General features: G+C 26.7%; 1 protein-coding gene and 1 pseudogene across 1 annotated transcript; one reads left to right on the top strand and one right to left on the bottom strand.

Moving 5' to 3' along the window:
- Nucleotides 1–1,884: 1,884 nt before the first annotated feature.
- On the top strand, nucleotides 1,885–2,748 carry LOC113786294 (thiamine thiazole synthase, chloroplastic-like; annotated as a pseudogene).
- Nucleotides 2,749–8,960: 6,212 nt separating this feature from the next.
- Nucleotides 8,961–11,190, bottom strand: LOC101506406 (uncharacterized). The gene is made up of 4 exons (XM_004496717.4): nucleotides 10,998–11,190; nucleotides 10,778–10,895; nucleotides 9,259–9,350; nucleotides 8,961–9,167 (listed from the first exon to the last, which is right to left on the bottom strand). Exons 1-4 carry the CDS (start codon nucleotides 11,011–11,013, stop codon nucleotides 9,103–9,105), a joined length of 291 nt encoding a protein of 96 aa, XP_004496774.1. The 5' UTR covers nucleotides 11,014–11,190; the 3' UTR covers nucleotides 8,961–9,102.
- Between the last annotated feature and the right edge of the window lie 5,075 nt (nucleotides 11,191–16,265).

Genomic DNA, 16,265 nt, shown 5'->3' with positions numbered 1-16,265 from the left:
AAGAGTTAAAATTAAATTTCTGTGGTTTTTCTTGTTAGAAAATTTTGCTACCCGTATAAGTATCAATTAATCATGAAAAGAATTCTTTAAGCACTGTTTCAGTACAATTATCCTGTCAAGTTGTTTACTGAACCCTTAGTATAACTTATTTAAAGGTAGTCATAATCTCCATATCTGAAATGGCTCCTTCTTTTGCTCTTCAAGTTCCAGCTCTTAACCGCAAACAACTTTTTAGCATGATTACTTTTTCATGCTAATTAATCATTAAACGTAATAGAAATAAAAAAAGTCATAGTTCAACTGACAAATGGCTATTACTAGGTTGAATGTTTTACCCCGAGTTTGAATCTGTGACCTCATAGATATGTGAGTTAATTATGGTGAGATTTATTATATCTGTTAAAATTAAAAAGAAAAAAAGAAATAAGAAAAACTGAAACACATGTTGAAAAAATTAAACACGAAACTAAGGAAGTGAACGTCACTCTAGTAGTAGAATACCGATGATGATAAACTGGTCGATTATCTCTAAAAGTAGAATGGTAAGTTGGATATTAACCAATTAATGTTAAAAATAACAGGTAAATGTAGATTTAACAAATCCCTTGAAATGATTAAGAGAAGTTGATGTGAAGTAAATTTGGAGATTAGAAAACTCTCTCATTTTGAAAGCATAACTCTTCCACCTCTGTATTTCAGAGTTTTTTTAGCAAATAACCTTCTTTTCTTCCGTCAAAGAATAAAGGACAATTCACAAGCATTTTTTTGCTAATGTAAGTAATTAGTGTAGTGTGTTGTACGAATGGAGTATTGAACTAACTATTTTATCATCAAACTCTTATTTCCCTCCATTCAAACCAACTCATTTACTTTATATTTCTAAATAACCATTTCATTTTGAAAGCATGGTTCTACCACTTCGATGTATTTAAGAAGTTACTTGCAAAGTTTTGGAAGAGGAAAAGAGGATGAGCATGATTTTGAAGGTTGCACTTGCGTGCAACTTTAGACTCTACAACTACTATTTTATTGTATTCCTTAATAGAATTTAAAAGAGAAAAACACATTTCAGGTTTGAGAATAGGCATAACACCAATTTGAAAGAGGATTAAGAGTGTCTTTGAAAATTATGCAGTTTCGTATTTCAATTCACATTTACATGGATACTATAATTTGTAGTTTTTTAAAATCACGGCGAGTTTACATTAAAAAGCGGGATTACGTACATAAACATGTATCCAAACACACTATAAGCCTATCAAACATGAGCACCAACTTTTCATATAAACATGCATCCAAACACAGTATAAGTTTATCAAACACGAGCATCAACTTTTCACACACGCTCAAGGTTTAAATCCTCACATACATTATTTTAAGATTCTCATCCGTCAATATCATAAAAAGATTGATTGACATACAAATGTCAATGTAAAATTAAAGTAAAAAAAAATTACAACTAATCAGATATATGACTTTAAAAATAATTATAACTAAAGTCAAAACATTAGAGGAAAGAATGTATAAATCCCTTTTTAAATATTTACTAAACAATAAGATATTCCTTATCTTATACTTGTGTGTCACTCAGAGTATGTTTTTTCATATATATGTTTAGACAAACAAATTGTCGGAATATGTAGCAATTTACAAACTATTTAGGACAAAAGAAGAAGATAAATAGTGTGCCTAATCTATCAACATATTAATATCCAAATAAAATTAAGTCATAGATAACCACCATACACGTGTTATAAAAATAAACTTTGAATAAATATCTTCAATTTTTTTCTGGAAATTTCTTGTCTACCAACTTATGACATATACGAAGTCAAGACATAAATTTTACAATTACATAGTCGGAGTACAAATTAATAAGCAAAAATGGAGTATATTTTAAACTAAATATAAGCAAAAAATCAATCATGTCTCTCTTATTTAATAATAGTAGTATTATTTAATATTATAACTATGATGTATCACTTCTAGAGGATTAGTTGTAGAAGTAATACACCTCTTTCCATCTTTCCAAATTTTATCCACCTCTTTCTATCTTTATAAAACCCATTCTACCCTTGTCTCACAAATATCAATTACCTTTCTATTCCCAACATACCCTTCTTCATGGCATCCACCAAATCCTCAACTCCCAAATCCTCATTCTTCAATTGATGACCAATTGCTACTCGCACCTCCCATGATTACCTACGCCTACACCGACGTTGTCATTGTCGGTGCCGGTTCCGCCGGTCTTTCATGCGCTTACGAAATTAAGCAAAAATCCTAACATCAGTATAGTCATAATCGAACAATCTCTCAATCCCGGCGGCGGTGCATGGCTCGACGACCAACTCTTCTCCGCCATGGTTGTCCGCAAACCATCTCACCTCTTCCTCGACGAAATTGGCGTTGATTACGACGAACAAGAAGACTACATTGTAATCAAATACGTTGCTTTGTTCACTTCAACAATATGAGCAAGCTTCTCGCTAAACCTAACGTGAAATTGTTCAATGTTGTTGTTGTTGATGATTTGATTGTGAAAGAAGGAAGAATTGGTGGTGTTGTTACGAATTGGGTTTTGGTTTCAGTGAATCATGGCTCTTGTATGGATCCTAATATTATGGAAGCTAAGGTTGTTGTGAGTTCTTGTGGACATGATGGTCCTTTTGGTGCTACTGGTCCTTTTGGTTCCTATGCGATAATAATTGATAGTAGTCGATTTTGACTTAGTAATTTTTATAAAGAGTTTTTTAAAATAACTTTTTATTTTAATTTTATTTTTAAATTTATTATGTAAAAAATTGTAATAAATAGATAAAATATTTAAAATATTTAAAATAATATTTTAAAATAAATTTTTTTAAATAATTTATTCATTTAAAGCTGTATTTTTAAAATTATTTTTTATAAATATTATAACAAAAAAATAAAATGTTATAAAAATCATTTTAAGAAATTCTAAAATAAACGGACTTAATGTAACATTCTATTGTTTGAATATTTAAAAAAAAAATAAAAATAGAAGATGAAAACATCCATTTAATCTCATTCCACTACTTATCTTATTTCATTTTTCTAATTTGAAAAGTATATCATAAAATGACTTAGCATTCACTCTGTATTATATATGTATATATTTATTGATGTCATATATGCAGATAATATTAAGTATACACTTCACATCTCGCACGTCATATCTGCACTTTACATATAGTATACTACTTATATGCCGTTCAAATTCTATCCTCATCATTCAAAAAGCATACACTTCACATCTCACACCTCTTTCCGTCTTTATAAAACACATTCTACTCTCCTCTAACAAATATTAATTACTTTTTATTTCAAAATACCCATCTTTATGGCATAACAGCCACCACGACCACCGCATCTCTTACTGCTTCTCTCTCTTCAACTCTCAAATTCTCATTCTTCAATGGAATATCAATTCCTATCCGCACCTCCCACATCATCAAATCCACCTCCCTTAAAACAAGAGAATCATAATCCTTAATTAAAAAAAATAAGTGTAGGAAAACTACACGCACATTCTCAAAGAGTATTGTCAGATTGGTGGCATAAGATGAAATGTAATTGAATGAAATAGAAAAAAATAGATTAGTTAATTTTAAAATTTTAATGTTACATCTTCACTATATTTCAAAGGATATATTACTTATCTAGAATCGATAGAGAAGAATTACCAGACTGAAAAGGATCTAATAAGATAATATTTAATCATCTTAGATGTGGTGGTGATATTTATAGACATTTTAAATTTTGAATTTGACAATTGTTTATGCTAATTTTTTTTAATCTATTTTTGTTCCCTTAGTTGCTGACAAATAAAATTTAAAAAATAAAAATAGAATAATATTTTTAAAAGGGAACCAGCCAACTATATTTGTTCTATATATGTAAAAAGAATGATGTTTTTGTCAATGGAAATACTTAATATATCTGTATCAACACTCTAATTGAGCAGATCGTACAAGAAGACAGTTTGGCCGAGTGGAAGAAAAATAGTGGGAGAAAAAAATTATATTAAATTTTCTTTCTTAATTATGTTTGGATTGATATCATTGAATGGAGTCTAGTGGAATATAAAAACGATTTGATTTTATATTTTTGAAATAATTTTCTTAAAGAAAATATATATTAATTTTGATTTATTTATTATTGATTAAAAAATTAATTTTGATATACAATAACTTATATTTTTATTATTAAAGATTTTAACATGATTAAAAACACACTCTTTGAAAAAAATGTATGTTTTAAAAATAATTTTTATGAAAAAAAATTTAAAATTTGTTATGCAAACAATGGTAACAAATAAATAAAATACTTAAAAAAATAATATTTTAAGATAAATTATTTAAAATAATTTCTTCATTTTAAACTTTATTTTTAAAATTATCTTTTATAAATATTATAAAAAATAAATTATTTTAAAAAAATTTAAGACAAACGAATCTAATATAGCACTCCATTGTTTGAATATTGTTTTTAAAAATAAAATAGAACATGATGATATCCATTTAATCTCATTCCACTAACTACCTTCATTTTTTTTATTCTCTAATTTAAAAAGTATATTCTCTAATTTAAAAAGTATGTGATAAAATGACTTAACATTCACTTTATTATATATATATATATATATATATATTGACATCATATCTCCATTTTATATATAGTATACTACATAGTATTAAAATAGTATTTATAATATTAGCACTGTTTTGTTTAATTATCACTTTTAAGTTATGAAAAAATATTAACAAATATTTGAAAAATAGTTATTAATAAAAATATTACACTAAAAAACGTTTCATATTTTTTCTCATTATAATAATAAATAATTAAAAATAATTTGACAAACTAATAATTAATACAATTTTGACTTTAAAAATGATAAATAAATAAATAAAACACACTTAAAAAGAAGGGAGGGAGTATCTTTTAATTTATGATGTGGATGTAGGACATAGTAGTTAATGGAGCACTCACACTTGAATTAATAGAGCAAAAAGGCAATGATTTCAATCACATAAAAAAATATCTCTGACATTAAGGTTTGGGAGCCGTTCAAATTATATCCTCATCTTTCCGTTCACATATTTCACACATCTCGCACCTCTCCGTCTTTATAAAACCCATTCTCATAAATATCAATTACCTTTCTATTCCCAAAATACCCTTCTTCGTGGCATCCACTATGGCCAACGCATCTATCACTATTTCTCTCTCTTCAACTCCCAAATCCTCATTCTTCAATGGAAAACCAATTACTACCCGAATCTCCCACATCATCAAATCCACCTCCCCTGAAACAAGAGAATCCGAGTCGTTAATTAAAAAAAATAAGCGTAGGAAAACTACATGCACATTCTCAAAGAGTGTTGTTAGATCGGTGACATAAGATGAAATGTAATTGAATGAAATAGAATAAATAGATTAGTTAATTTTAAAATTTTAATGTTACATCTTCACTATATTTCAAAGGATATATTACTTAGAGCATCTACAACGAGAGTAAAAATAAGTTCGTCGCCAACGTGTACTTAACTTTTAGTTTTTTGTGGGTTCACCATTGGAGTTGTGTCAAAGTGTCATCACGGTACTGTAAGGAAGGAACGGTGTTTCATAGCAGTTAATTTTTATTTTTTTTTTCTATCTACTTTCATAATTTAATAATAATATAATTATAATCGGTAGCTTTTTTTAATTATAGTCGTTAACTTCTTTTTAATTTATTAAATAATAATAATTTTGTAACCATTAGCTTTTTTTTAGTTAATATACCACCGTTAGCTTTTTTTTCTCCTTTAATTAAGATTGTTAGCTCATTAATATAAACAATTTGTTACTCATACTTTTTCTTCACAATTTTTGTTACAGAAGTTTATTAAAGTTTTTATTAACGTACTTTTTTATTTATTTTTCCATTTAAATTAATATTTTAAGTTATAATAAAATTAAATATTAATATATAAATTAAAGTAATTGAATATAATATGATTTTTTAAAAGTTAAACTGTAAAAAATGAATGAGTTGATTTACATTGATGTAGCATAGTAGAACTTGAATAATGTTGAGTTCACCGTTTGAGTAGAAAATGAGTGAATTGCTTCAAGATAATGTGGCACAGTGGACCTCATCTAAAAAACCCATATTGAGTTCACCGTTATAGATGCTCTTATCTAGAATCCATTGAAAATAATTACCAAATTGAAAAGAATCTAATAGGATAATCTTTCGCCATCTTAGATGTGATGGTGATATTTATAGACATTTTGAATTTTAAATTAGACAATTGTTTGCGTTAAAAAAATTATCTATTTTGGCTAAATTATATTTGTGGTCCTTTAACTTAATCTCAAGTAACGTTTTAGTCTTTTATCTTTTTTTTTCCCGACTTGGTTCTTTATTTTAATTTTAAGTGACAATTTGATATTTTATGTTTTAAAATTTCAACAATGTTATCCTTTTTTATACAAAAATTCAAAAAAAAAAATTAAATCAAAACTCATAAAATTAATTATATTCTTCAGTATAATACAAATTTCATCAAATTCGTAACGCAAATCTTCAAATAAACTCATATTTTTGATATTGTTAGGAATAAAGGAGTAAATCGGGAAAAAAATAAGATAAAGGACTAAAACGTTACCTGAGATTAAGTTAAAGAACCACAAATGTAATTTAGCCATCTAATTTTGTTCCCCTAGTTTCTGAAAAATAAAATTTAAGAAATAAAAATAGTATATTTTTTTTAAAAGGGAACCAGCCAACTATGTTTTTTTCTATATATTTAAAAAGAATGATGTTTTTGTCAATGGAAATGCTTAATATATTTCTATAAACACTCTACTTTATGTTTTAATTGAGCAGATTGTGCAAGAACACAGTTTGGTCGAGTGGAAGAAAAAAGTTATATTAAATTTTCTTTCTTAGTTATGTTTGGATTGATATCATTGAATGGAGTCTAGTGGAATATAAAAATGATTTGACTTTATATCTTTGAAATAATTTTCTTAAAAATAATATATGTTAATTTTGATTTATTTATTATTGATTAAAAAATTAATTTTGATATATAATAACTTATATTTTTATTATTAGAGATTTTAATATGATAAAAATCACACTCTTTAAAAAAAATGTATCTTTTAAAAATGATTTTTACGTAGATAATGTGTGTGTATATAATGTAGGCTTTGACAATTTTGTGTAAAATAATATATTGAGTTAACCTTTGGGGGAACTAGAATTTTTGTTTATAATCTAGCAAAGAAAAGAATATTTTGTTTATAGGCTTGTTTGTACAATTTTGATTTAGGAAGTAATTAAAGTAATGTGGAAATTAATATCAAGGTTTTTGATAGATATTTTTAACTGCAAGTTGATTGGTTTTAGTGCAATTAATTTCAAGATGGTAAGAAATATTTGATTAAGATGTGATAACGATTTTGTCGGTGATTTTTGTAGGGTCCAGCATTTGGAGCTATGATGATATCAGGGTAGAAGGCAGCTCATTTGACATTGAAGGCATTGAGAAAGAACAATGCAATTGATGGAACTTGCGATTCTGCAAGGGAAGAACCTGAACTTGTTTTGGCTTCTGTTGAATTAGAGGACATTGTTGATGCTTAAAATTTACAATTAAATCGATTTAGTTTTTAGCTTATTTTTCTTTTGCTTTTCTTTTGCCTGTGATTTGGACTCAATAATGAATAAAGAAAATGTGAATGAAGTTATCATACTTGTGTGTCACTTAGAGTATGTTTTTTTCATATCTATGTTTAGACAAACAAATTGTCTGAACATGTAGCAATTTACGAACTATTTAGGACAAAAAAAGAAAATAAATGGTATGTTCAATCTATCAGCATACTAATATCCAAGTAAAATCAAGTCATAAATAACTACCATATACGTGTTATGGAAATAAACTTTGAATAAATATCTTCATATTTTTTTGGACATTTCTTGTCTGCCTACTTATGACATGTAGAAAGTCAAGACATAAATTTTACAATTACAGTGTTGGGGTACAAATTAATAAGCAAAAATGAAATATATTTTAAACTAAATATAAACAAAAATAAATCCTATCTCTCTTATTTAATAATAGTAGTATTATTTAATATTATAGCCATCATGTATCACTTCTACAGGTAGAATATGATTTCCTAATTTTAAGGAATATGGTTTAAATTTCTTTAGTAACAATCCTAAAATAACTATTAGTGTCTTAACGAGAGAATTTTTTTAGGTTACTTGAGTTATATTTTATGGGCTCAAACTACCACACGTAACATTTAAGTAATCTATAAACAACTTTAATAACATTTAAGTAAATCTATAAACAACTTTACTAATTTTATTCTAAACTGATTATAATAAACAACTTATACTTATTTCTGCTTATGCTCTCCAATTTTTCCAGTTGAGATTTAATAATAAAAATTTGATTTTAATAATTAAGTTCCTTAAACACCAATCCCTTATCTCAATTGTCATATACACACTCCAATGATAAAAAAAAGATTAGAGGACAACATTTAGAAAGTAAGAAACCGTTAAGTTTTCAGCATTGCAAATGTTTCTAGGGTCACTTTAATAAAAAAAAGATCCAATTTAGAAAAATATATCAATAATCTTGAATTATATAAATTTTCCTTAAATATTTCGTAAAGAATTTTTGGTGTGGAAAAATTAAAATAAATTGTATGCAAAGAAGTGACCAAAATATCTCTCTATATTAGAAAGTTTATTAAAACAAGTCAAAATTAATATTTGAAATATTTTATTAATTTTTTCAATATGACTCCTGTAGAATTTCTTATTTCACTTTTGTTTAACCTTTTGCTAGAGTCAAAATCAATTTTGACCTAAACACCCTTTTATAATAAGTTTTATAATAAGCTCTGTTCTGGTAAAAATTGAGTTAGTTGACCAAAGGTACATGTTTTAGATCAGGAATAAACATTCAATAAGTCAATTACATATGACAGAGAAAATAGAACAATTTATTTTTTACAGATTCAGTTACAGTGTTAGCAACAAGATCAGAATGCAGCAGAAATGCACTACACATTGCTTTGTTTATAAAACTTGGTATCAAGAACTTGCTTGCCACACATCGCACAAACTCCTACAAATACAAAATACATCAGCAGTCGAATTATGCACTTTCATGATACAATATAGCAGCAAATGCAAAACGCCTAAACATGAAATATCACCTTTCGAGTAAGCACAGGTGTGACAGTACTTGCCATCCTGGTGCACTTGCTGCTTGCAAATGATACACTTGGTATTCCCGTAAGGGGTCCATCTGCAAGGAATTAATTTAAAATAAGAACGCACTTCACATGATGAAAAAAATGCAGGGTGTAATAAAAACAAGTTACAAAAGAAGAAAAGGGAGCCCTTTAAACAACATGTCAAGGTATAGTATATATTTGGACAAAAAAATTGTCGATGGTATCGTGAATCAAGTATAAGTGCAAGACTAATGCATAAATATTTACAAAAAGTAATGGCACAGGCACAGCCCTCCTTCAAGTGTACTATCTCTATTCATAATGACACTCACTCTGGACCAAAATCCTTGGCAATTTGGACAGATATTATTAAGCCATCCAAAACGCAAGAACTTTACGTATAGTCAGTATTACTTTTATAAGTGTACAACTAGTAAGCAGTGCTTATAGTATTGACTCTTGAGGACTATTTATAAGTACAAGACTGTGTGCACATATGTGATAACGAGATAAAGAATATACAAAGCTAAAACGTGTTCTAACAATTTTGAAGGTTGAGCCAGATAGATATATCAAAAATATTTTCCAAGAGCCACATCAATCAAAATACAGATATCCCATTTTAATTGTGCAATACTGCAATAGTATTGGCAAGATATCTAAATTGTAGGTCGTAACATGAAGAGGGAAAGTGACCTTGGTGAAGTAATGGGGGAAATACCAATCTTCATCACAAAAATACAAACATTAAATAAAATGAATGGGAACAGCGGATATATATAAATGTTTTTAAAATACAAAGCTGTATCTTACAATATCAAGTCCTAGTGACATCCAACAATTTATTCACTTGTTGTACAAAATAGCTAACAAGTTCTCCATCACTAACTACCACCTGAAAACATTAGGCTTCTTTCACAACTTGGACCATACAACCAACCATAGCAAATCTATATATGAAAAAACATTTTTTTTTCTCCAAATAAGACATTAAAGAAGATTAAGTTTAAAGCACCAAACCAAGTATGTGATGGCATAACATGCGCAGGGAATATCAAGGCCAACATTCCCAAAACAGAGACCAAATATGCATAGAAACTCCTAAAGTGAAACATGCAAACATCAGAGCCTATTGTTCCATGGAAGAATCTCATCCTAACAAGTTCAAATATCAACTCTTCCATGGAGAATCTCATCCTAACAGTAACACGAGTAGCATTGAGATTCAAACAAGTTGGGGAAAAAATAGAGTAGCATGAAATGATTTTCCACTGTGCAGAGTGGATTTAATTCCAAAACCCCCACCTCAAAATTCGAATATCAAGCAGATGAAAATAAATTTGCCCTCCAAAATTTCCAATATAAAACTAGAAATAATTACACTTTAGCATATTATCAATCAGCGCCAAATTATTATGCTTTCCATACTCAATTTAAAAAATAAAAAGAAACAAATTATGCAATAAATAAAAAATTGAAATTTTAGGTTGAATGGAACCTGTTCTTCTTGGAGAGGAGCTTGTTCTCGTTGATTTTGCGGCCACCACCTTCAGTAGTATTGCTGGCACCTTCCTTCCATTTGTCTGGTACTATCACCTTCGATAATTTCTTCTGACCTGCAACCACGAGTTCAAATTACCGAAAATTAATTGAATTTTTTACAGAGATAAATTAAGCGAGAAATATGGATGGATTGCTGAAAAGGACGAGATACTCACACTTTTCGCAGACCATTGCGTTAATGGCTCTGGTTACTGATTTGATTACGAATTTTTCGATTCGAATATCAAATTCGGATCCCTAATCAGAGCAAAACCCTAATCCCGTTTCTTTGTGTCGTTTAATCTTGCACCAAACCATCCAACTAATGATCGTTTGTTTATTGGGTTTGGAAGTTCTAAACGACATGCTGCGAGTCCATATAAGATATATATATATATATATATATATATTAATTTTTATAAATTTTATTGACATTTAAATTAATAAGTTGACTTAAAAAAATAATTTACAGTAAAAAAATCTAATTCTAATCTAATTTAAAAACTACTTTCTTATACGGTCAATATTACTCATGAAAAACATGACTCCAACACTACTCTTTAATCTTATTTTTGAATTCGAATTTTTTTTTTTTTTCCAAAAATACTTATTATAAAACAATACTTTTAATTTTAAACAAATAAAAACAATAATTATTAAAAAATTAAATAATTAGATTAGATGAAATAAGAATTTTTAAAATAATGGACATGACATATATAAATTAAGTAAATTAGTAAATGTAAATATGAGTAATTAACTTAATAATGAATTTTTATTTTTATCATTCTAACATAGTATGTTATTTATATGAAATAAATGACATTTAAAAATTCATATAAATCTTGATCTATCAAGTGACAAAATATTTTTCATTCTGGTACTACTCATAAAATACTAAAGAAAAATAATCTTCCTATTACAAAAAAAAAAATACAATACACATAAAAACTATAATTATTTTTTATCTTTGAATTTGCATGTTAGTATTCATTAATCTTTCATTAATCCTTTGAATTCTTTTGAATTTGCATGATATTTAATAATAAATTTAGAATATAAAATGTATAGTATATTAGTAAAATTAAAATGGAACCATTTAAAATAATAATTTTTGAAAAATCATTATACATTTTCACATAACTATCAACTCGTCAAATCGTGATGTAATAGATTGGTTAGAACAGTTTTAAAGTTTGAAAAATCATTACTTCCAATAAAAACAAAAAAATGTGTAATAGATGTCGTCAAATCGTGATGTAATAGACTGGTTAGAACAGTGTTTGAAGTTTGAAAAATCATTACTTCCAATAAAAACTAAAATGTGTAATAGATGTAATGAATTGTATTTAGCCTAAATTTTATATTTACTTAAATAAAGTATTATTTTTCTCTTCAATATAACTCCTGTGGCAACGTTGTTCAGAAAAAATCTTACAGTGATGTATAATTTTTGTAAGACAAAATTTAGAAACATAAACAATAAAAAAATATATATAACAAAATAGTAATCTTTTTTTATAAATAAAATAAAATAACAATGACAATATGAAATGGTGTCCGATTGTTCCATATACACCAGAAAGTTGTTAGAAACAACACCAACAGAATTGTACACATCAAATGTAAAAAAATAAAAACTCGCGGTTGATTCAATTCTATCTCTCTAAGAATATGAAAGGCAGGTTTGTTAATACACAAATAATATAATTTAAAATTTGAATTTACACGAGAATTAAACTTTGTCATCCTTCAAGACCATTTCCATTGCATAAAATTTATGTTTAAACCACGATCGCACAACTCTAACAACTAAACTCCATGGCTTTGAAGCAACAAAATCTTTTTTTTCCAGACATCAGAGGAAAAAGATAAACACAAAATGAATAAGGAATATTTGGTAAAGAAAAGTTAAAAATGATTTGTGTAACATGAATGATATTTACAAAGGAGACGCAAAAAATGAGAGGAAGAGAGACAATTGACGGAGAAGGCGAATTAAAAAGGAAAATCTGATGACACTAAAAGAATTCTTAAAATAAAATAAAATTTTTAATTAAATTAATTTAAAGCGGTGTTGCAAAAGTAGTGTTTAAAAAACAATTATCTTAAAAAAACTGCCAAACATTTCCAATTTCTGGGAATGAAATTGAGTACGGAGAGACTCTGACTAAACTTTCGAATTGGTGTCCGGTTGTTTTATATGCTTCAGAGTTAGACGCAACACCAAGAGAACAAAAGTTGTACACAACTCTCTCACGAATAGTAGTCTCAAATCGAGAAATAAGAGTTTTTCACACTGTTGTTTGAATTTTATGACCCTAACAATATGAAACACAACTTTGTTAAATTAATAACATAACAAATAAGTTTGGGTATAATTTAAAATTTGAATTTATAAAACAAAGAGTTAAACCTTGTCATCCATTATCAATACAATTTCCATCGCATAAAATTTATGTTTGATATTCAGATCAAACAGAAACCGTAATCGCACGATTCTAATAACCAAATTTCATGACTCTTTTTTTTGGAGAAATTGAAGTAACAAAATCTGATTTTTTATCGGATAACGATAAACAAAAAAATAAATAACGAATTTTTAAAATAGAAAAAATTAAGAGGAAATTGTGTACTGAGATAATACGAATGATCTTTATAAAAGAGACATGGAAAATGAGAGATTATTGAGGATAGACGGTTAACGGATGACGACGAATTAAAAAAGAAAGTTGAAAAATAATTAGTAAAATAAAATAAATTTTTTAATTAAATTAATTTGAAACGGTGGTTAATAAAGTAGTGTTTAAAAACAATTATTTTTAATTAGCCATTAACTTCTGATGCATTATCATGAATAAAGTCGTGGTATAATGGAAGTTTTATTTTTTTCTTAAAAAAAAAATCTTTTATTTTTAATTCATTCTTCTTATTTTTTTAACTGGCCATTACCTCACCTTTTATTTTTAATTCATTCTTCTTATTTATTTAACTGATCATTAACTTCTCAACGGCCGCATACAAACATTCAAAAACTGTCGTGGTGTATTGTATTTTATTTTTAATTTTTTAATTGACCACTAAATTCAATCACGTACAAATATCGTGATGTAATTGGAAGTTTTATTTTTTTCTTTCTTAATTTTTTATTTTTTATTTTTATTTTTAATTCATTCTTTCTAATTTTTTAATTGGTCATTAACTTCTTAGCGGACACATAAGATATTATTTTTATTAATAGAAACTTGATATATTCCTAATATTCTATTTGGCTGACACGTGACAAACTTGTCAAATTATCATCTTTGCTTTATTATAATGTATAGATGATTAATTTTTGTAAATATTTAATGAATTAAAATAATTAAATAAAATTCTTGGAATTTTTTAAATAAAAAAATAGACAAATGATCCTACGTTACTAGCGTTGTTCATGGTCTGTTTACGATCGACTTTGAGACAAGAGATATTTTAATTTAAAGATTACAATAACATGTTATTCTTGGTTTGACATTGTTTTGTTTGATTTGGATTGTTTCCTTGAAAATAATTTATCAAATCTGATTAAAAGCGGTTTCGATTAGATAGAATATTAAATTTTACCGATGTGTAATCGTAAATTTATATTATTATGTCATCCAAAATTTAATCTAGTGACTTTGAGTGAGAAATATGACGATTATTGAGAAGGCTTAGGATGTCAACAGTTCGGCGGTTGTTAATGTTTCTCCCTCTTTATTAATAAAATTAACAATTTACATTTATTTGTAAGAAATATTTATATTATTATATCAAATAACATCCTATAAAAAATTTCTTTTTAAATACTTCATATCAAGTGAAATATAGATAAAAAATGTAATTAAAAATTTGGTATATTTGATATCAATTTGAGACAAGATGAATATTATTAATAATATTTATATTATTAATTAGGTTTGCAACATATGAAATAATAAAATAATAAAATAATAGTTTCTCCATTTATTTTTAATGGCTTATAATAGAAATTTTTGTTTCTTTTTATTTGTCGTTTTCAAAATTTAAAGTAGAGAAAAAAAAAACTATTGGTTTGACAAAATTATCTCTAATTGTTTATTGCAAAGAGAAGAAAAAAAAACATAAAATGAGATAATAAATAATATTAAAGGTAAAAGATATTTAATTTTATGAAAAATAACAAAATTTATTAGTTTTTATTGGCAATTGTAAATAATCTGAAAATGAGTATTAAAAAAGAACTAAGGTATATATTATATTAAACTAATAAGTATGAATACAAGTAATAGATGTTTAAGTTTTTTTAACTATTTGGTTGAGGGTACCATTCTAGTTGATATGCATACAAAAATATTGTTGGGGAGATTAATCATTTTTACATAGATCTCAATTACTTCGAATAATTAATCTCTGTAGTTGCATGTAAAAATACTTTAATTTAAAAAAGAATTATACAACATCTCATACTAATTATAAAATAAATAATTATGAAAAGTTATATTTGCTATTAAGTTCAATTTAATTTAATTTGAAAAAGAATATTTGAAATCTAATTAGACAAATTTATTTGTAAAATTAAATGTTTCTCGATCAATTTAATCCATCCATCGATTTTAGATGATGAATTTAATCCATCTATCGATTTTATTTTATATAAAATGCTATTACAATGCAAATGCATTGTATCAGAGAATGACATTTCAAATATATTTGACACAGTCAACTGCTAACAATCATTTGTAACACATAACAAAATACATTCAAATAAAATTAAAAGAGTTTGGAGGAAGAGGTCAAAATCTAATAAAACAATTACTCCTACTTGAATTTAAAACTAGGAAGGGATATCCTTTCTTGGAAAAATCCCAAGTGATGAAATTGAGAATAATAAGCAACAAATGGGATCTACGGTTTGCAAGACAAGTGTTTCCATGAACTTCTCAAAATTCAAGCTGAGAAATATGCTAATGTATCGTACAAATTTCAGATTTATAAATTCAAAACACTTCAATAACTCATTCTCATTCGACTTGATGGCGGTCAAATTAGTCTTTTTGAATTGATTTAAAAAAAATAAAGTAATAGATTGATCATAATTAAAAAAAAAAAACTTAATTTTTTTAAAAAAATGTATTCTACTAAAAGTTAAAAACAACATAGTATTATTGTGGTTCTTGCGCGTCGACCAAGACTACTGCTAATCAACAACATAGTATTATTGTGGTTCTTGCGCGTCGACCAAGACTACTGCTAATCCACAACATAGTATTATTGTGGTTCTTGCGCGTCGACCAAGACTACTGCTAATCCACATAACCCATAATAGATGAGCCAATCTTAATAAAACACAACTCTATAACAAAGTGAATCGGACCAAAACTAAACTATTCACGTGTATGGGTCATTTAGACTACTGAACCGACCTATTTTACATCTCTACTCTA

Source organism: Cicer arietinum, chromosome 4 (assembly GCF_000331145.2).
Source record: "Cicer arietinum cultivar CDC Frontier isolate Library 1 chromosome 4, Cicar.CDCFrontier_v2.0, whole genome shotgun sequence".
NCBI classification, from domain to species: Eukaryota; Viridiplantae; Streptophyta; class Magnoliopsida; order Fabales; family Fabaceae; genus Cicer; species Cicer arietinum.
Note: the sequence above shows the minus strand (reverse complement) of the source record. Positions and strands in the feature narration are given on the sequence as shown.